The sequence below is a fragment of the Lithobates pipiens genome, unplaced genomic scaffold (genome assembly GCF_037356315.1).
Source record: "Lithobates pipiens isolate NorthernLeopardFrog02 unplaced genomic scaffold, aLitPip1_a1.2 Scaffold_13, whole genome shotgun sequence".
NCBI lineage: Eukaryota > Metazoa > Chordata > Amphibia > Anura > Ranidae > Lithobates > Lithobates pipiens.
In genome coordinates, this window is record NW_027507718.1 from 156,115,056 (window position 1) to 156,136,928 (window position 21,873).

The 21,873-nt window shown below is 47.7% G+C and overlaps 1 protein-coding gene across 7 annotated transcripts in view; it reads right to left on the minus strand.

Moving 5' to 3' along the window:
- Positions 1–21,873, minus strand: part of MPND (MPN domain containing) — a 719,135-nt gene that overhangs the window by 464,342 nt on the left and 232,920 nt on the right. For all 7 annotated transcript variants that reach the window (XM_077475745.1, XM_077475748.1, XM_077475740.1 and 4 more), the window contains one exon: positions 16,569–16,778. In XM_077475745.1, the coding sequence (XP_077331871.1) occupies positions 16,569–16,772 (204 nt within the window). In that variant the 5' untranslated portion in view covers positions 16,773–16,778. The remainder of the gene's footprint in view (positions 1–16,568; positions 16,779–21,873) is intronic.

Here is a 21,873-nt window from a genome sequence, read left to right on the forward strand (position 1 = left end):
CAGAACAGCAGACTGTAACGCACTCAGGCCTATGTACCGTAGCACCCTATACCAAGTTACCAGTCCTTATAAGAACTTTTGTGGAACAAGCAGGTTGTGTGTTAGTGATTAGCAGACTGTACGTCAGTCCCTATACCAATGAAGGACTGCTGCAGTATAGGGCAGCGGTCAGCAGTAGTGCACGGCAACCCTATGTATTGTGGACCGATAGCGGTCCTTACAGAACAGCAGACTGTAACGCACTCAGGCCTATGTACCGTAGCACCCTATACCAAGTTACCAGTCCTTATAAGAACTTTTGTGGACCAAGCAGGTTGTGTGTTAGTGATTAGCAGACTGTACGTCAGTCCCTATACCAATGAAGGACTGCTGCAGTATAGGGCAGCGGTCAGCAGTAGTGCACGGCAACCCTATGTATTGTGGACCGATAGCGGTCCTTACAGAACAGCAGACTGTACTGCACTCAGGCCTATGTACCGTAGCACCCTATACCAAGTTACCAGTCCTTATAAAAACTTTTGTGGACCAAGCAGGTTGTGTGTTAGTGTTTAGCAGACTGTGCGTCAGTCCCTATACCGCTGAAGGACTGCTGCAGTATAGGGCAGCGGTCAGCAGTAGTGCACGGCAACCCTATGTATTGTGGACCGATAGCGGTCCTTACAGAACAGCAGACTGTAACGCACTCAGGCCTATGTACCGTAGCACCCTATACCAAGTTACCAGTCCTTATAAGAACTTTTGTGGACCAAGCAGGTTGTGTGTTAGTGATTAGCAGACTGTACGTCAGTCCCTATACCAATGAAGGACTGCTGCAGTATAGGGCAGCGGTCAGCAGTAGTGCACGGCAACCCTATGTATTGTGGACCGATAGCGGTCCTTACAGAACAGCAGACTGTACCGCACCCAAGCCTATGTACCGTAGCACCCTAGACAGACCAAGTTACCAGTCCTGATAAAGAGCTTTGTGGAACAAGTGAGTTGTGAATGATTAGCAGACTGCAGCAGAAGGGCAGCAGTCAAGTATAATATTCTTTCTATATTTGGAAGAAAGAATATTATACGTGTACAAGCCTATTACCGTACCACTGATACCAGTCCTGAAAAGAACCTTTGTGGAACTAATAGTAACAGCAAGTCTTTAAAATTATCCTCACTGCCTGACACACTGCTTCCTGCCTGTCCCTATACAAATTGGCAAAAAAGAGTAGGCTGGAACGATTAGCTGGAACAGCTCTTTTGTGGACCTGATAGTAACAGCTAATGATGATGATGATGATGATGATGAAGAAAGACTAATCTGGCTGAGCTGTCCCTAAAATAGCAGCATACAGCGCTCTGTCCCTTTATCTAAACTGACAAAAGAAACTCAGGCTGCTGACCTAACACCTATACCAGTCCTGAAAAGAACTTTTGTGTACCAAATAGCTAGCGTTTTCTCTGTCCCTACTCCACACAGGATCCTTTCCCTACAGTGACAGAAGAAAGAATGTAAAATGGCCACCGGATCGGGTGTATTTATAGGTTAGGGGGAATGTCCAAGTGTCCATGAGCTGTCATGTCTCAATTGGTTGTCCTGTAACACATGATAAACGTGTCACGAAAGGTTAAAGTTCTTGTATACATTAAACACGTAAGTCCGCCGGGGCGAACGACGGAAAAAGGCGTTCGAACCCGCGGACGGCGAAAGTCGGAAATTCGCCGCGAAACGACCGCCGGGCGAACCGTTCGGCCATCACTAAGCAGGAGGTCTATTTGTTTCTGCATGTGGTCAGCATCATTTTGCAGTGGCGGGAGAGCGTCCTCCACATTGCTAATACGGGTCTCAGTTTCCCTCACCCGTTCACGCAGCTTCTGAAAGTCCTGCCTTATTAAAGAGATGTCCATTTGCACTTCTTCAATTTGGGATGTAAGGGACGTGCGGCACAATGTAATGGCTTCAAAAGTCTGTCCGTGTCTCCCGCTGCATGCGGCCCTCCCGTCTCCTCTGCGTCGCCATTTTCCTCCCCCTCCTCACTCACATGTCGGCGGTATTGAGACAGCCGCGCTGCCGCCGATCGCTGGGATTTCGAGGGAGACATGTCCACCGGGATGAAGGGAAGCCTTCCAGACGTGTTCAGGTAAGTATTTGTGCTGTGGTGTCACAGGATCAGCGTGGGAGACAGGATTACTCGGCGGAGCTCTGGAGACACACGTCCTACTCCATGCAAGGTCAGGCCACGCCCCCCCCCCACGATTCTTTTGATAATCAGTGAATGAGATTGCTAGAGAGCTGGGGAGGGGGGAGAGGAAAGCTAGATTTAAATTAGGTATACAATGTGATCCTATGGTGACGACGGGGGGGGGGGGGGGTGGGGGGGTGGGGGATTGGGTAGGGAGAAGGGGGAGGAAAACAAAATATAGGTACTAGGCGTCAGGGTACTAGGAATAGTCATTGAGACTATCTCGAGAACACTAAAATGTGTTGAGGTTTCCGTTTATCTTATTCTCTTCCATTTGTAAATGTTATGAATTTTTTTATGCGATCACAAGAAATCTTTGAAAGAAAATAAAAGAAAAAGCTACGTAATTAAATAAGCCGCGATGATGTGGAACCGTGAAGAGACATAAATGAGCTACAAGGTGAATCAAGTCTCCTGCATAAGATCACTGATGTGGCAAAAAAAAAAAAAGATGTGCCAGACATGGCGACGGGCCGGGCAGAGCCTTAGCCAGGATCCAGTGTGGTGGCTGGTCGGTCGGTTTCCCCTGGGCAACCGGGTAAGTCTCTTCTTTTACCTTTATCTTCTCCTGTGTCCATGTTGTCTATGTCCTCTCCCCGCCACTGCTGCCTCTAGTGGCGCCAAATTTGGGGACAGGTGGTGGGGTAGGCCCGGTGGAGGTAGGGTGTTGCCCCGGGGTCCGGGGAAGCATTGCTGCAGCAATTAATGGCATCTTTGTTGGCAGGCTGCAGGGATATAGCGGCCATGGTGGCGCCTGTCGCTGCCACGACTTTGCCCGCAGCGGCATGGGTGGTCGGTGGGGAGTTGAGGACTGGTGCATTCTCACCACCAACTGTCACTCTGGGGGCCAGGGGGGGTCCAACGCTACCTTTGGTAGCAACCAGGGCGGCTGCGGCTCCCCCCGATGGTGGGGGGACCCATGCAGGTGAGTACAGGGGTGGGAGCAGCTCCCCTGACAGTGGTAGGAGCTTCGCAGGTAAGCCCAGTGGTGGCCGTGGCCATGGGCACCTCTCCCCTGGTAGTAGCAGGAGTTTCTAAGGTGGGTACAGATGGGGCACAGGGTCGGCGACCTCAGATGGGATTTGGCTGGCGGACGTAGCTCGCTGCGAGGTCTGTGTGCGCTACGAGGGGCCCCTGGGCACTCCCCTGAAAGCGGAGGTAAGGGAGAAGATCTGAAAGGGTGACTACATGGATATTTTCTTGCTGCTGCCGCTCAAGAAATTTCATTTAGATTTAATTCAGATAAGATTAAGCCGGACGAGAGTAAGAAGGAGGAGGAGGAGAAACGGCATTATCGCCTTATTCCACGCACGTTTGGGAACTGGTCGCAGGCGTTTCACATCTTGGCCAATGTCATCGGAGAGAAGGCGCCGGAAAATTGTTTGCCCCTTTTTTGTTATCTTGATTCCATTAGTGAGGCCCAGAGGGTATACAGGGGGGTTGCGTGGCTACGCTATGATGAGCAGTACAGGCAAAGGAATGCGGTGAGACCATCATTGTGATGCGATCATAAGGACATAGGTTTGTGGATGAAGCTCATGATGCAAGCCAGGGTAGCGCCACAGCCCTTTCATGGGGGGTTGCTGGGGATGCCCAGGCCTCTTCACCATCGGCCGGTAAGCGTAAGGGGTTCTGTTGGCAGTACAACGAGGGCACTTGCAAGTTCGGGGGATCATGCTGTTTTCAACACAAGTCTCCGGGCTGCAGGGGGTACCCACCCCTTGTCCAAATGCTTTAAGAAAGGGAGAAAACAGGGTGAGACTGGAAAAAGAGAGGATGCCAGTGAAGGTGGAAAAAATGGCGCCGTATCTAAGTAGGTATCCGAACAGGGGAGCGGCAAAGATGCTGTGGTTAGGCTTTAAGGAGGGTTTTCCAATTCCCTGTGAATTGGCGGAGGTTCCTCCTGTCTCAGCCAACCTACGGTCAGCGTATGATCATTCGGATGTGGTTTCTAGTAAACGGCGGAAGGAAGTATCTTTGGGTAGAATGGTGGGTCCGTTCGCAGTACCGCCATTGGGGGATTTGGTGGCGTCACCGTTGGGGGTGGTTCCTAAGCGGGAACCAAATCAGTTTTTATTTATTCCTCACCTTTCCCACCCGAAAGGTGGGTCGGTGAATGACGCGATTGATACTGCTCTTTGAACTGTCTCTTATGCCTCCTTTGAGGCAGTTCGGAAAGGTGGGCACGGATGGCAAAGACCGACATTGAATCAGCCTTTTCGATTACTGCCGGTGCATCCTAATAGTGTGCGATTGTTGGGCTGTTGTTGGGGTGGGGGTTTTTTCGTTAATATATGCCTGCCAATGGGTTGCTCTATATCCTGTCCATATTTTAAGTTATTCCGTTCCTTTCTGGAATGGGTGGTCAAGGATTTGTCGGGCCTTTGCTTGATTTTGCACTTTGGATGATTTCTTGGTTATAGGCCCCCCAGCTGATCGTACCTGTACGATCTTTTTAGCCACTATGCAGCATGTTTTTCAAGTTTTCAGGATGCCGCTTGCACAGGAAAAGGAAGGGCCAGCTACAGTGTTGAAATTCTTGGGTATCATTATTGATACTGACTGGATGGAGTGTCGGCTGTCGGTTGACAAGCTGGAGGATCTCAAGGAGGTGGTGGTGGCTGCGGCTCGTTATTCCAAGATGCAACTGCAGGATTTGCACTCAGTGTTGGGGAAACTCAACTTTGCGTGCCACAATGTGCCGATGGGGAGGGTGTTCTGCAGACGCCTGGCTGTGGCAACGGCTAGGGTAAAAGTGCTGCATCACTTTTTGAGATTGGGGAGGGAGTACAGGGATGATTTGCAAGTATGGGTGCTGCTTCTTGAACAGTACAATGGTAGGTCCTTCTGGCGGGGGCCTGCTGTGTTGGCCGAGGAACTGGAGCTTTTCACGGACGCAACTGGGTCTGTGGGATTTGCAGCGTACTTTCAGGGGCGGTGGTGTGTGGATAGGTGGCCGGAAGAGTTGGCGGGCTCAGTGCCGATCAGGAATTTGATGTTAGAGTTATTCCCCACAGTGTTGGCAGTGGAGCTTTGGGGTGCAGAGTTTCGGGACCGGAGGGTTCGGCGACCTAAGATGGGATTCGGCTGGTGGACGCAGCTCGCTGCGAGGTCCGTGTGTGCTACGAGGGGCCCCTGGGCACTCACCTGAAAGCGGAGGTGAGGGAGAAAATCTGAAAGATTTTCTCGCTGCTGCCGCTCAAGAAGTTTAATTTAGATTTAATTTAGATTTAATTTAGATATGATTAAGCCGGACGAGAGTAAGGAGGAGGAGGAGAAACTGTGTTATTGCCTTATTCCATGCACGTTTGGGAACTGGTCGCTGTCAATGTCAATGTCCAGACCTGAATCCAATCGAGAATCTGTGGAAAGAGCTGAAAACTGCTGTTCACAAACGCACTGAGCTCGAGCTGTTTTGCAAGGAAGAATGGGCAAGAATTTCAGTCTCTCGATGTGCAAAACTGAAAGAGACATACCCCAAGCGACTTGCAGCTGTAATCGCAGCAAAAGGTGGCTCTACAAAGTATTAACGCAAGGGGGCCGAATAATTTTGCACCCCCTACTATTCATTTTTTTATTAGTTAAAAAAGATTCAAAAATCCAATAGATTTTGTTCCACTTCACAATTGTGTCCCACTTGTTGGTGATTCTTCACAAAAAATAAAAATTTTATATCTTTATGTTTGAAGCCTGAAATGTGGCAAAAGGTTGAAAAGTTCAAGGGGGCTGAATACTTTTGCAAGGCACTGTATATGTGTATATATATATATATATATATATATATATATATATATATATATATTTATATTAATAAAAAAATTATTTTTATACAATTTTGGTGTTCGGATTTAATAAAGGGGCCTGTGTTGGCCATTTAATCCAGAAGGTGTCACGTGTTTCATTAGTTTTAGTGAGTTTAAGTAGATTAAGCATGGGGGTGGTTTGGCATGGGGAAATATTCTAGGCAATGAGCATATCAGAATTACACCAGTCAAGCTAGACATCGTATGTTCTTTTTTAAACAGCTGTTTTTTGAACAGGGAGAAAGAGCCAGGAAGTTATTGGCATATCTGGCCCACCTTAACGATAAACCCCCAGTAGTGGTTTCCATAGCCGATCCAGATAGGTCGATAGTTACTGACCCCCTGCCCCCCCCCCACCCCCAAGTTGCTCTCAAATTTCAAAACTTCTATAGTAACACTATAGTAACATATAGAAATCGCAAAGTAACCATAGCCCACATGATATTCAAAATTACTTACATACTTTCCAGTTCCCATGCCTTAAACCTGAACAACTTAAAATTTAGGAAGCACTCATAACAACTCATGATATTACCAAGGCTATGTCCCAACTAGCTAAATCTAAAGCACCAGGTCTAGATGGACTTCCCCTATTCGGAACTGCTCATCCCTAAACTTAAGATTCTGTAATTTGATCTGGGAGTACTTCCTTCCTCTATGCAAGAAGCCCAAATCATAGTTTTTCCCAAGCCAGGTAAAGACCCCCATTAACCAGAATCGTACCATCCTAACTCCCTATTGCCAGTGGATATAAAAATACTGGCTAAAATCCCCTCCTGTAGTCACACAGATGTAAGGAGGGGCTCCTCTGGGGACACAGATGTATGGAGTTGCTCCGCTGGGGACACAGATGTATGGAGTTGCTCCGCTGGGGGCACATAATGTATGGAGGGGCTCTGCTGGGGACACAGATATATGGAGGGGCTCTGCTGGGGACACAGATGTATGGAGGGGCTCCGCTGGGGACACAGATGTAAGGAGGGGCTCTGCTGGGGATACAGATGTAAGGAGGGGCTCTGCTGGGGACACAGATGTAAGGAGGGGCTCTGCTGGGGACACAGATGTAAGGAGGGGCTCCTCTGGGGACACAGATGTATGGAGGGGCTCTGCTGGGGACACAGATGTAAGGATGGACTCCGCTGGGGACACAGATGTATGGAGTTGCTCCGCTGGGGGCACAGATGTATGGAGGGGCTCTGCTGGGGACACAGATATATGGAGGGGCTCTGCTGGGGACAGAGATGTAAGGAGGGGCTCCGCTGGGGACACAGATGTATGGAGGGGCTCTGCTGGGGACACAGATGTAAGGAGGGGCTCTGCTGATGGAGACACAGATGTAAGGAGGGACTCTGCTGACGGGGACACAGATGTAAGGAAGGACTCCGCTGATGGGGACACAGATGTAAGGAAGTACTCCGCTGATAGGGACACAGATGTATGGAGGGACTCCGCTGACGAGGGCACAGATGTAAGGACGGACTCCACTGGGGACACAGATGTATGGAGGGGCTCCGCTGGGGACACAGATGTAACGGGGGACTCCACTGATGGGGACACAGATGTAAGGAGGGACTCTGCTGACGGGGACATAGATGTAAAGAGGGACTCTGCTGACGGGGACACAAATGTAAAGAGGGACTCTGCTGACGGGGACACAGATGTAAGGAGGGACTCCGCTGACAGGGACACAGATGTAAGGAAGGACTCCGCTGATAGGGACACAGATGTAAGGAGGGACTCCGCTGACGGGGACACAGATGTAAGGTAGGACTCTGCTGGAGGCACCTGATGTAAGGAGGGACTCCGTTGGGGGCACCTGATGTAAGGAGGGACTCCGTTGGGGGCACCTGATGTAAGGAGGGTCTCCGCTGGGGGCACTTGATGTAAGGAGGGACTCCGCTGTGGGCACCTGATGTAAGGACGGACTCCGCTGGGGCACCTGATGTAAGGACAGACTCCGCTGGGGACACCTGATGGCAGGCGACATGGCAAGAGACACGCTCAGGGCTCCCACTGATTCTGCATTATGGTGAGTTGAATTATTTAATTTTATATTACAATGTAATAATAGAAATATTGCGCTTCAATCATCCTGACACCATCACAACCATGGTGTTTGGAGTATCTTTATCTGCTTATTGTTAAACATTCTAGAATGCACATATTTATATTGTTGAGTATGATCTGTGCCTGCTGTCCCTCCCTTTCTCCCTCCCTCATCCCTCGTTCATCTCAGATGCTAACCACACCACTTATTTTGCTATTTTGCTGAAACCATGCCCAGTTTCACTAAGTGGGAGGGGACAAAAAGGAAGGGCGGGGTCTAGCATCCCCATCCTAAAACTTCACCAGCTGCCACTGCGTCTAGGCTAAACACAGTCATACTTTCCCTAATCCACTCAGATCAAACTGGATTTATGCCAGGGAAAAATGCTGCTATGAATTTCAGACAATTGTTCATGAGCGTTCAGGCTCAGCATGATAATTCTGGAACTAGAGTGGTGGTGGTCTTAGATACAGCCAAGGCCTTCAATTCAGTGGAATGGCTGTATCTGTGGGAGTGCCTACACTGCTATGGATTTGGCCAAACTTCATTAAGTGGGTACAACTCTTATACCAGACACCCAAGGCAAATATTTTTGTCAATGGCTGGTTGTCAGATCAATTTCTCCTAGAATGGGGCACGCGCCAGGGGTGTCCTCTCACCCCTGCTATATGTCCTTTGCCACTAAATCACTAGCGATAGCTATAAGGGCAGAACCTAACATAGCTGGCCTACGTCGGGGGACTTAATAGGTCTTTACACGGACTATACCATTTTATATCTGGAAGATCAGGCACCTCACTACAAACAGTGCTAAAGATAATTGAACTCAATTGAACTCAAATATATATTATACACCGAGTATACTTGACACCACTGAGACTGGTCAAGTTTCAATCTACACGCAGTCCATTATGCCCCATGCGTAATATAGCTCCTGGGTTGGTCTACCACTTGATATTGAGCTGCCCCAACATACAACCCTACTGGATACAAGTAGTTGCATGACAACATGGATTTCCCTCGTGATCCTGGATCCATAGTTATGTCTGTTGGGTTTATTGCCTGATGCAGAAGTTGACAAATATCAAGCCACATTCGTGCACAAAACACTCTTTATAGCACGTAAAGCTGTGGCCAAATCATGGATGCAGACACTACCCCCTTCAATTCAGCTATGGAAAAAAGATGTGAATGATACCCTTCCATTTTAAAAAAACTGATATATACAAATAGAGGTTGTGCATGGAAATACTCCAGAGTAGGGATGGCCGAACTGTTCGCCCGGCGGTCGTTTTGCAGCGAATTTTGGCTGTTCGCGTTCCGCCCGATCGGTGGACTATTGCCACAGTTCGCCTGGCGGACTTCCTTGTTTACTGTGTAAAAGAACTTTGACCTATGATGACACATCCATCATGGGGTACAGGACAGCCAATTGAGACATTACAGCACATGGACACTTAGACATTCCCCCTAACTTATAAATAGACCCGATCCGGCAGCCATTTTACATTCTTTCTACTGTCACTATAGGGAGAGGTTGCTGTGTGGAGCAGGGAGAGACTGCAGTGACCCAAATCGCTAGCTATTTGGTCCACAAAAGTTCTTTTCAGGACTGGTATAGGTGTTAGGTGTAGTTCAGGATATAGATTTGAGGCATTGCTGTGCTAATAATTTTTGCAGCAGCCTGTCTTTTGTCAGTGTAGAGAGAGGGACAGGACGCTGTGTGCTGCAGGGACAGTCAGTTTAATCATAAGCTGTTACTATTAGGTCCACAATAGTGCTATTCAAGTTATTGTTCCAGCAGCCTCTGTTTTGTCAGTTTAAATAGGGACAGGCAGGAAGCTGTGTGTGAGGCAGTGAGGGACAGTCAGTTTAATCAGTAGCTGTTACTATTAGGTCCACAAAGGTTCTTTTCAGGACTGGTATGGTAATAGGCTTGTACACGTATATTATTTCTTCCAAATATAGAAAGAATATTATACTTGACTGCTGCCCTTCTGCTGCAGTAGTCCTTTATCAGTATAGTGACTGAGGTACAGTCTGCTAATCATTCACAACCTACTTGTTCCACAAAGGTCCTTATAAGGACTGGTAAGGTCTAGGGTACTACAGTACATAGGGTTGAGTGAGGTACAGTCTGCTATTCCTTAAGGACTGGTATAGGTCCACAATTTATAGAGGGTTGAGGTGCACTACTGTTGACTGCTGCCCTTCTACTGCAGTAGTCCTTTATCAGTATAGGGACTGAGGTACAGTCTGCTAATCATTCACAACCTACTAGTTCCACAAAGGTCCTTATAAGGACTGGTAAGGTCTAGGGTACTACAGTACATAGGGTTGGGTGAGGTACAGTCTGCTATTCCTTAAGGACTGGTATAGGTCCACAATTTATATAGGGTTGAGGTGCACTACTACTGACTGCTGCCCTTCTGCTGCAGTAGTCCTTTATCAGTATAGGGACTGAGGTACAGTCTGCTAATCATTCACAACCTACTAGTTCCACAAAGGTCCTTATACGGACTGGTAAGGTCTAGGGTACTACAGTATATAGGGTTGAGTGAGGTACAGTCTGCTAATCCTTAAGGACTGGTATATCACGGTGCTGGTGTCCGTGCTCTCTATCACGGTGCTGGTGTCCGATCACTCTATCACGGTGCAGGTGTCAGTGCTCTATATCATGGTGCTGGTGATCATCTCCTGCACCCTCTTCTTTGCCTACCCTGACCTTCCCTTGCCTCCATTGTCTCAAGAGTCCCGAATTGTCAGAATTTCACATATAATAAAAGAATGCTTGTAGTTGTCGATCCCAGATTCACCTCATACATGTGTTATGTCATTGGCCATGTGGTGGGACTATGTGTGCACAGCTAGTAATTATTTTGTGGCTGCAAATATGACCTGTAGGTTTGTAAAGTTCACCATCTCTGTGCTGTGCTGACTTCCTCCTGGGGCTGCTTATTATGAGGGGCTCCCACCATCCCTGTGCTATGCTGACTTCCTCCTGGGGCTGCTTATTATGAGGGGCTTCCACCATCCCTGTGCTGTGCTGACTTCCTCCTGGGGCTGCTTATTATGAGGGGCTCCCACCATCCCTGTGCTGTGCTGACTTCCTCCTGTGGTTGTACCTCTGCTGTGCATATTATGAGGGGCTCCCACCATCCCTGTGCTATGCTCATAATGAGGCGCTCCCACCATCCATGTGCTGTGCTGACTTCCTCCTGGGGCTGTACCTCTGCTGTGCATATTACGAGGGGCTCCCACCATCCCTGTGCTATGCTCATTATGAGGGGCTCCCACTATCCCTGTGCTATGCTGACTTCCTCCTGGGGCTGCTTACGGTGCAGGTGTCAGTGCTGTATATCACTGTGCTGGTGTCAGTGCTGTATATCACGGTGCTGGTGTCATTGCTTTATGTCACGCTGCTGATGTCAGTGCTCTCTATCACGCAGCTGGTGTCAGATCACTCTATCACGGTGCAGGTGTCATTGCTGTATGTCACGCTGCTGATGTCAGTGCTGTATATCACGGTGCTGGTGTCAGTGCTGTATATCACGGTGCTGGTGTCATTGCTGTATGTCACGCTGCTGGTGATCATCTCCTGCACCCTCTTCTTTGCCTACCCTGACCTTCCCTCTCCTCCATTGCCTTCATGCGCTCCACAGTCCTGAATTGTCACAATTTCACATATAAAAAAAGAATGCTTGTAGTTGTCGATCCCAGATTCACCTCATACATGTGTTATGTCATTGGCCATGTGGTGGGACTATGTTTGCACAGCTAGTAATTATTTTGTGGCTGCAAATTTGACCTGTAGGTTTGTAAAGTTTGCCTCCCATTGAAGTCAATGGGTCCCGCCGCGAACGTTACGGTTCGTGAACTATCGGCCGCGTTCGCGGTCCACATTCGTGAAACGTCCCGTCGGAAGTTCGTCCATCACTACTCCAGAGTATGGGATAGGTGGCTGGAGGATGGAGAGACATGTACCTGATCGGATAGCACCCTCCCGTAAGGGGATACAAACACAAATACCAAAACTGTAAAGATGTTATTATTATCACTTATGTAGTTTGGACCAGATGAACGATGATGAATATACCTTTGTTTAACCTGTTTGCATCTCAATAAAGTTGCTTTTTTCCAAGAAAAAATGGTAGGAGGAATTAGTTACACCCCCTGACATTGACTAATTGAGGACTAATTTCTTCTAGGGTACAGGCGCAGAACTATAAAATTATTTCACATTGGTATCATTGCTCTACAACATTAGATGCCATGTCCTCCTGAAACTATGACCCATATCTGGGACACATGCCTTAAGGCCGCGTACACACGTGGCGGACTGTCTGGCCAACTTAGTCCGTCAGACAATCCGACGGACAGTCCGTCATACTTTCGAATGAACGGACTTGCCCACACACGGCACTTTTTGAGCGGACTAATACGGCAGACTAAGTCCGCCATACTATCCGCCCTACTTTTGAAATGAACGGACTCGCCCACACACGCGGAGGAAAGTCCGCTCCGACAGAAGACGGGGCCACCGCCTTTAAAAGAGCTATAAGAAGGCGCGGTGGCCCGGCAGAAGAACCGAAGAGGGGGATAAGACCCCCGAAGTCGGGAGAAGAGGCCGGCGGCGAGGAAGAAAGCCGGACTCCTCTGCTAGCAAAAGAGCTACAAGAAGATAGCGGAGGAGTCCGGCGAGAAGACCCCCGAAGACGGAAGACCCCCGGAGCTGTGCAATAAAATATTTTATCTCGTGTGTTGTGTTTTTTTTTGGTACTTTTATTTTACAGGTGAATGGGTAGGGGTACATTGTACCCCATACTCATTCACATAGGGTGGGGGGCCGGTATCCGGGGGCACCCTTATTAAAGGGGGCTCCCGGATTCCGATAAGCCCCCCGCCCGCAGACCCCGACAACCAACGGCCAGGGTTGTCGGGAAGAGGCCCTTGTCCTCATCAACATGGGGACAAGGTGCTTTGGGGTGGGGGGACCGCGCGGCCCCCCCTTCCCCAAGGCACCCCCCCATGTTGAGGGCACGCGGCCTGGTACGGCTCAGGAGGGGGGGCGCTCGCTCGCCCCCCTTTCCTGGCCGGCCAGGTAGCGTGCTCGGACAAGGGTCTGTTGTGGACTTGGGGGGGACCCCCACGCCGATTTTTTTCGGCGTTGGGGTTCCCCTCTAAGTCCATACCAGGCGGCGGGGTCAGCAACGTCTCCATCGCGGGCCCCGCCTACCTGGATACCTGCTCGAAATGAGCGGACTTTCCTCCGGGCGGGAAAAGTCCGTTCATTTCAAAAGTAGGGCGGACTAGCACACACACGGGCGGATTGTCCGCCGAAATGCGAGTCCAGCGGACAGTCTTTCCAACATTCCGAAAGACTTAGTCCGCCAGACTGTCCGCTGAAAAAGTCCGCTGAAGCCCACACACGAGCGGACTGTCCGCTGAAATGTGTTTCAGCGGACTAAGTTGGACAGACAGTCCGCCCGTGTGTACACGGCCTAAGATTTTTCCTTTTTGGCTAAGATCCTGGGGCTATACCATAAACATAGGCGTGCATAGCCTTTTGCATTAGGGTGTGCACCCCAAAGCTCAAACACACATGCGTACATATATATATATATGTATATATTGTGGCAGAGCGTTGCATCCCAGTCTTAGTCCATAGGGTTCAATATTGAGTTCGCCCAACCTTTGCAGCTATAACAGCTTCAACTCTTCTGGGAAGGATGTCTACACGGCTTAGGAGTGTGGCTATGGGAATGTTTGACCATTCTTCCAGAAGCGCATTTGTAAGGTTAGACACTGATGTTGGATGAGAAGGCCTGGCTCACAGCCTCCACTCTAATGTGAAGGCATTAATAAACATCAACAGATTTCAGCTGTGCCCCACCAGGCCAGCCTCCCATGGAAAATGTGCCTGTTTGCTGAGTTCATCTACCCATCCTTGCAATCACTGCACTGATGGGCATTGATTGGCAGCACTGATGGACAGCACTCATGGGCAGTGATAGGCACTGATTGGCAGTGATAGGTGGCACTGATTGGAAGCAATGATTGGCACTGATAGATTGCATTGGTTGGCACTGATTGGCACTGACAGGTGGCATTGGTTGGCACTGAGAGGTGGCATTTGTTGGCATTGATTGGCACTGACAGATGGCATTGGTACTGATTGTGACTGACAGGTGGCACTAGTTGGCACTGACAGGTAGCATTGGTTGGCACTGATAAGTGGCATTGATTGGCACTGATAGAGGAGAGGGAGAGTTTCACATTGAGCAGATCGCCAGGCTTGTAAGAGCCACCAAGTGCCTTAAACTGTCATGTAATATTCCTGCTTGCAGAGATCAGCTGTCAAAACTTGGCAGTGATGTCGGGGGGGGGGGGGGGGGTGTTCCGAACAGCTATCATATATATACCAGCTATACCAGCTATCATACACCAGCTGGGATAGAGGCTGGGCAGGCTGCTCTGTGTCAAAATTTGTCAGGGATGGGCGGGGCTGAACAGCTATTATACACCAGCCAACGGTATAGGGCACGCATGTCCAAAATCCGGCCCACGGGCCAATCGCGCCCGCTTTACGGTTTTCAACAACCCGCCTGGTTACTTGGACATATATATATATCTTTTGTGGCCCCCAAAGATTTCCCAGCACCGGGGGCCACAAAAGATGTATATGCCTTGGAGGGGACAGGGAGAAGGCGGAACGAGCACCGTACACACACACAGTAGAATTTCCTGTTTACAGGTAACCTCTGTAATAGGAAGTCCCGTCTCCGGCGCTGCCATTGGACAACTGTTCAGTCCATCAAAGGAGGCGGGACTTTCTATTAAGGAGGCCATCGTGTAAACAGGAGATTCTCCTGTAGGTAATCCTTGGCGCTCGTGAGTGCATTCCTGGCAATGGTGAGTGCATTCCTGGCAATGGTGCTGCATTCCTGGCAGTGATGAGTGCATTCTCGGCAATGGTGAGTGCATTCTCGGCAATGGTGGTGCATTCCTGGCAATGATGAGTGCATTCCTGGCAATGGTGGGTGCATTCCTGGCAATGGTGGGTGCATTCTTGGCAATGGTGGGTTCTGCATTCTTGGCAATGGTGGGTGCTGCATTCATGGCAGTAGTGGGTCTGCAGATGGGCACTTGTGAGGCTGCAGATGGGCACTTACCCTTATTTTGCTTCACAGTTCTTTATTTAAAATAAAAAAAAAAATTCTGAAACTTCCCTCTTAAAGTGAAGGTGCGTGTTATACGCCAATAAATACGGTATATCCAAATAATACGCCCAAGATCATCTCTTTACTCACACACAGCCACATAGGCAAGATGATTCTTCTGGGGCAGTGTATTAGTGCTCGAACTAACACACGTAGACCGAATTTTAATGGGTCAAAGAATGTCAGGCAAAATGGTCGGCCCTCAGACATGTTCACTAAATCAAATCTGGCCCTCTTTAAAAAAAAGTTGGGACACCCCTGGTATAGGGGCTGGGTGGGCTGCTCCGTGTATGTGGCTCAACCCCTTTCTATCAGCTATAAAACATCAGCCAATGATTGAACTGCTTAAGAAAGGGGCAGAGCCACATACACGGAGCAGCCTGCCCAGCCTCTATCCCATTAGCTGGTGTATGATAGCTGTTCGGAAACCCCCCCCCCCCCCCCCCGACATCACCGGCAAGTTTTGACAGCTGGTCTCTGCAAGCAGGGACATTACATGAGTTTAAGGCACTTAGTGGCTCTTACAAGCCTGGCGATATGCTCAATGTGAAAGAACTATACACCCTTGCAGGAATTCATAGGAGAACTTGGGAGACAGCCGGCATGCAGCTACATGATGCATTTTTTCACTGAATTCTGAAAGTATGAATCCAGCCTGAATCATTGCATTTTGTCCTTTAAAATAAAACAAACGATCTCTTAGTCTGATTGTAGTCTAGCAGGAGCGGGGAGAGCTGAGATCTGCATATAACCTCAGCTGCCTTTATATCTGAATTTATCAATGTTTTATATGCAGTTCCTACTGCATTGTTTAAATGCTGAGATATGTGACCACTCCACTGGTTGACACGTTAACATTTGGTATCTCAATAAACATAAGTTTAAAGTGGAATTTTATTTAGAAAAATATATTTGCTGGCAAATTGCAAACAAGATCTACTTTGTCTCTTCTGCAATAAAAACCTCTTACCTACCATATATTCTTAATATGACTTCAAGCCAGCACAATCCACCCCCCTCCCCCCCAGTCAAGATGACAGAAAATGTGAAACCCAGAAGAAGACTTGGTGTGTCGATGAGGGGGCTCACGGACATTGTATTGTGGAGAGCAGGTGAGTATCATGGACTATAAACATCACTTTAAACATTAAACAAAAAATATAGCAATAATGTTTTTACAGCAGATGTAAAACAGATGTTATAGCTACATCTGAGTGTTCATCTTGAGTGTAGGATTTCTCGCTAATTGTCAGCATGCTAATAAGATGTATGTATTCACCAGGTAGTGAATTGATAGGAGTCCTTGGCCTGGTTCTATTAAGCCATCCTTCAAAAGTACCCTCAGGGTGATACCCCTCTTTGTCAAGAAGTTGCCAGACTTTCCAGAGGGAGGCACTTTTCCCGAAGTCTCTATTTCAGTATCCTCAAGTTCCTCTTCATCTTCTTCTAGTCCATCAGCACCCCAGAAAGGTTTCTCCTCCATTTCCAGCTAATGAATTTAGAAAAAAAAAACAAGTATTAGAAATTAGCTTTCATTAGTCTGCATAACCTTAAGCTAAAGATTTTAAAATGAACACCTTTGAGAAACTATACAATATTGCCCTATGCACTATTTAACTATTTAACATTGATTTGGAGGCAGGTAGGTAGGAACCCATGTTTTTGGAGAAACCAAAAGAGCAAAATCTAATAATGCACTGAAGTGTTTGTTCATCAATGACAGAAGCCTGACAAGCAAAATAGGTGAGTTGGAAACTTTTGTGCATGAGGAGAAGTATGCTTTAATTGGTATTGCTGAATCTTGGCTTCATTCTTTACACGACTGGGCTATTATTATTCCTGGCTATGAACTCTTTTTGGAGAGACAGGGTAAAAAGGAAAGGTGGCAGTGTCTGTCTCTATTTGTCTATATGAGAAGTGATCTCAAAGCGAGTGTGAAAGAGGACCTAGTTGATGGAGAATGTAATGAGGTTGCCTGTCATTCTTTGACCCAGTTAACCACTTGCCGCCCGCCCTATAGCAGAAACAAAGCGGCAAAGTGGTTTCAAAATTCTGACCAGACGTCATATGACGTGATCAGGATTTTGAGCCACTGAGCGCCCCCCGGGGCGCGCATCGCGGCGATCGTTGCGGGGTGTCAGTCTGACACCCCGCAACCACGATCTTGGTAAAGAGTCTCCGAGGGAGACTCGTGTCTACTCTACTCTGTCAGACACGAGTAGAGGAGAGCTAATCGGCTGCTCCTCTTACAGAGGGGGTCTGTGCTGATCGATTATCAGTGCAGCCCCCCCACCGAGGATGCCCACACTGGACCACCAGGGATGCCCAGCATCAGGTATGCCACCCTAGACCACCAGGGATGCCAGTCAGTGCCCACAATGGATGCCAATCAGTGCCCACAATGGGCATCACTGATTGGCATGCATTGTTTGGCACTGATTGGCATCCATCAGTACAGTATAATACAATACAATGCCGCCTATCAGTGCCACCTCATTGGTGCCACCTCATTGGTGTCCATCAGTGCCCATCAGTGTAGCCCCATCAGTGCCCATCAGTGAAGGAGAAAACTTACTTATTTACAAAGTTTTGAAACTGAAACAAAAAAACACATTAACAAAAAATAAAAACCATAGAGGTGATCAAATACCACCAAAAGAAAGCTCTATTTGTGGGTAAAAAATGATAAAAATGTCATTTGGGTACAGTGTAGCATGACCACGCAATTGTCATTCAAAATGCAACAGCGCTGAAGGCTCAAAATTGGTCTGGGCAGGAAGGTGTTTAAGTGCCCGGTATTGAAGTGGCTAAAGGGCATAAATGTATAAACCTATTACAAGACAATTTCATGGTACAGTTCATATATAAACTGACTAGAAATGATGCTCTGTTTGACCTGGTAATCTGTAACCATACAGAGCTTATTACTAATGTTCATATAAAATAACATCTCGGTAGCAGTGACCATAACATGCTTTCATTTAACGTTAATTGTAAGCAACAAACAAATATGGGAAAGATAAAAACACTTAACCATAAGAAAGCAAATTTTTCAAGGATGAGGGCTGCTCTCCAAGACTTATACTGGCAAGTAATATTGGCATCGATGAACACAGAACAGAAATGGGAGTTCTTGAAAGCACCTGTATGTGAAAACACTGCAAAGTATATTCCCATGGGCAACAAGTTTACAAGGCTAAAAATAAAACCTATGTGGCTCACATCCAAAGTTAAAAAAGCTGGTGCATGGCCGGGATGCTGGACTGAGCAGACGTGTCTATTGAGCTCTGCTGGGGAGAAATCCACATTTCTAAATCCGCTACTGGGTTACTTCATATCCTGCTGCTAGAATGCCCCTGCATGCCTTCTAGACCCTCAGGAGGCCCAAAACGGGGCAAAAAGCTGAAATTTCCCGCTGGAAGTGAGGATACAGGGACCCCGTCTCAAGATCAGCGGCCGGTGCCAGCACCCCTTAGTAATATGGCGTCTCAGACAGACCACGAGGAGGCTACTCCACCAGGGATACCTGAAGTTATGGCTGCTATTACTTTATGCCAGACAGCACTTACTTCCAAGACAGAAGTGGTGCAGTTAGACGTGGGGCTGCTGAGACAAGATCTTGATAAGATCCGTTCCAGGATAACAACGGTGGAGCAGTGAGTTGGGGATGTGGAAGACACCGTGGCGGAGCATGAGAACTCCATTCGGGCCCTCCAAACAAAGGTGCGGGCTCTAGAATATCCGGCAGAGGACGCCGAAAATCGGAGACAGAGAAACAACCGCCGAATCGTCAGTCTCCCGGAAGGAGTGGAGGGTCGCAACCCCACTGTCTTCACAGAGGATCTCCTCCGCTCAATACTCCCACTGGCGCAACTATTGCCCCACTTCACGGTGGAACGAGTGCACAGGGTGCCGCCGAGGCTGGGACTGGAGGGAGCGCCACCCCGTACACTTATCCTGCGTTTACTGAACTTTCGTGACAGGGATGAGCTCTTAAGGGCGGCCTGAGTGGCAGGAGAAGTCCCTTACCGTAATACGAGGCTTATGCTGTTCCCTGGGTACATGCTGGAGACATAGAGGCAGCGCCGCTCATTTGAAGCTGTGAAAGCGGCCCTCAGAGCCAAGGCGATTCGCTACAGTATACTGTTCCCGGCCATGTTGCAGGTTGTCGACGGGGAGAAGATACGGATCTTTACCAGCCCCAAGGATGCCAGCGCATGGCTGGATACTCTGCCTCCGTAGGACACGTCGTCTTTCGAATTTGATTTTCTGTATCAGCAGCTGGCTACACTGGATCCGTGACTCTGGCAAGTGGAGGTAAGGGCGCAGCTATGCACAGGACTGTAATGGTTTTACCCCTGAGACTGTTTGGATATCGTGGTGCTCAGACATTTTAATCCTAAATTCGCTCTCAGGGCAATGAGGACTTATCCTGTACTGGCTCCTGGGAGGTAGTCCCGTGGAGACTGTTCATCTGCACATACGCTGCCCTAACCCAGATGCCTGTCAAGGACAGGAACTGACTACCCATATTATATAGAGGGAGAAAAAGCGGAAGGGATACTTTTTTGGGGGGTTTCTTTTAATTTTTTTTCCCCCTTTTTGTTTTCCTTTCACCCCCTTTTTCATTGTACGTCAACTGCTCTTGCAAACTTTGCAATGTCCAAATCGGGACCACACTTCCTAATACTTGCCTGTTACCTAAATAGTTTTGGGATTATGTGCCCTTCACTGGTTGGGGGGGCGTGGTTGTTTTATTGTTTTGCAAAAGTTGAATGTTATTTACGGTTGGTCTATTTGCTCTGTCTGAAATGTGCAACACGTGGTTGACCGGCGATGTGCAATCACCGTACACTCCTCCAATGGCAGCCTGTAACACGCGATGGGTGATTGGGGGCTGCACACCTGTGGATGAGCCCGCAACCTATTGGCAAACTGACATCCTTTTATTATGGCTATTTAGGGGTATGGCTAATTTCACGGTCTTATATTGGAATGTCAGGGGCCTTAACTCTGCAATAAAGCTGTCACTAGTACTCAAATACATACAGCAGCATAATCCCAAAATATGTATTCTGCAATAAACCCACCTAATGGGTGCTAAAATATTGGGACTGAAGAGAGCCTGGGTAGCTGCCCATTATCACACCACCTACTCTAGTTATGCTAGAGGGTTGAGTGTGCTAGTACATAAATCTTTGGCTTTTCAATTAGGGGCAGTCAAACTTGACCCAGGTAGCAGATATGTACTTGTGAAAAAAGGAAGAGGAAATCTGCGCTACAGTGTATACTTAACGAAAATGTGTGATGCAGCAATTCTAATATATACCCAAAGTGAAATATACATATAAAAACAAAGAAAAAGAAGAGAACTGCGCAATCCCTAATACTTCTATTAGGATGTAAACCACTCTACCTTAAAGAAGTGTATCTTGTGATCTATTATTCTAACACACCAAACTAATGAAACTAATAAACCATAAGGCATTACTTATAACTAAATACAGTAAACATATATATTGCCCCTCATAGGTTATGAACCAAAAGGAAAAAATGTACAATTCTAAGTCAGCGATTCAAAAACAAGAAACATATAAAGTAGAATCAAACAGTACTGAAAATGTATGTGATAACATAAAGTCCATTAAAAGTCCAACTGGAGAAACACCCTGTGTAGAAGGGATCTATTCAATCGTAAAACTTTTCAATCAACGTGAAGTAAAACCAGGTGCACCTCCACCAGACAAGTAATAATAGCCCCTTACCAGACGTCCCGGTAGGGAGCGCTTAATCCCAAAATGGGTCTGAAGATGGATCAAACTTGAGCCCTCCAAATGGAACACTTTTACGTAGGACAGGTTAGGAGATACGCCAGTCATAAACCATCCAGCAGGGGAAAACGCTGTTTGAAGCGGGACTCAGATGTGTAGCATTGTAGGATCAAGGAAGGTTCACCATAGGGAGGAAAAGATGCTCCAAATAGTGTAAAATCATTTATTAAAACAAAAATATAAAACAAGAGATGCACTTACAAACATGAAAGAACATCAGGCATATCATCAAACTGGGCAAGCGTCGGCCGATCGCGAACACCAATCGATATCCCTTCTGGTACCAGTTCACATGAGGCAAGTCAGCGTGTCACGCCACCCAACGCGTTTCGTGAAAAATTCACGTCGTCTGGGGTATGGGTGACACGCCATATTGCCTCCATTATATAGTGAATGTTGGAACAAGCCACCTCCTCCGTTGTGTGAGAGCCTGTTTCACTTCCGGGATCAAAGAACCAGGCCTCACTCTCATATCCAATAGAGTGAGAGCTTGTTTCACTTATTTTAATTTTAATTTAATTTTATTTGAGGTATATATATATATATAATTCTTTATTCTTCCTCCTTCGTGATATGGAGGAAGATTTATTTGCTATGGAGGTCTGGAGCCACGACTACACTGTATTGAAAGCGAGACATGGCACCAGATGAAACGCACACACTTCCCTGCAGGGGGTGATGTGCGCCGCCCATCCGCCCGCTACGTACGGTGTGTTGTCATCCGCTCGTTACGTACATTGTATTGAAAGCGAG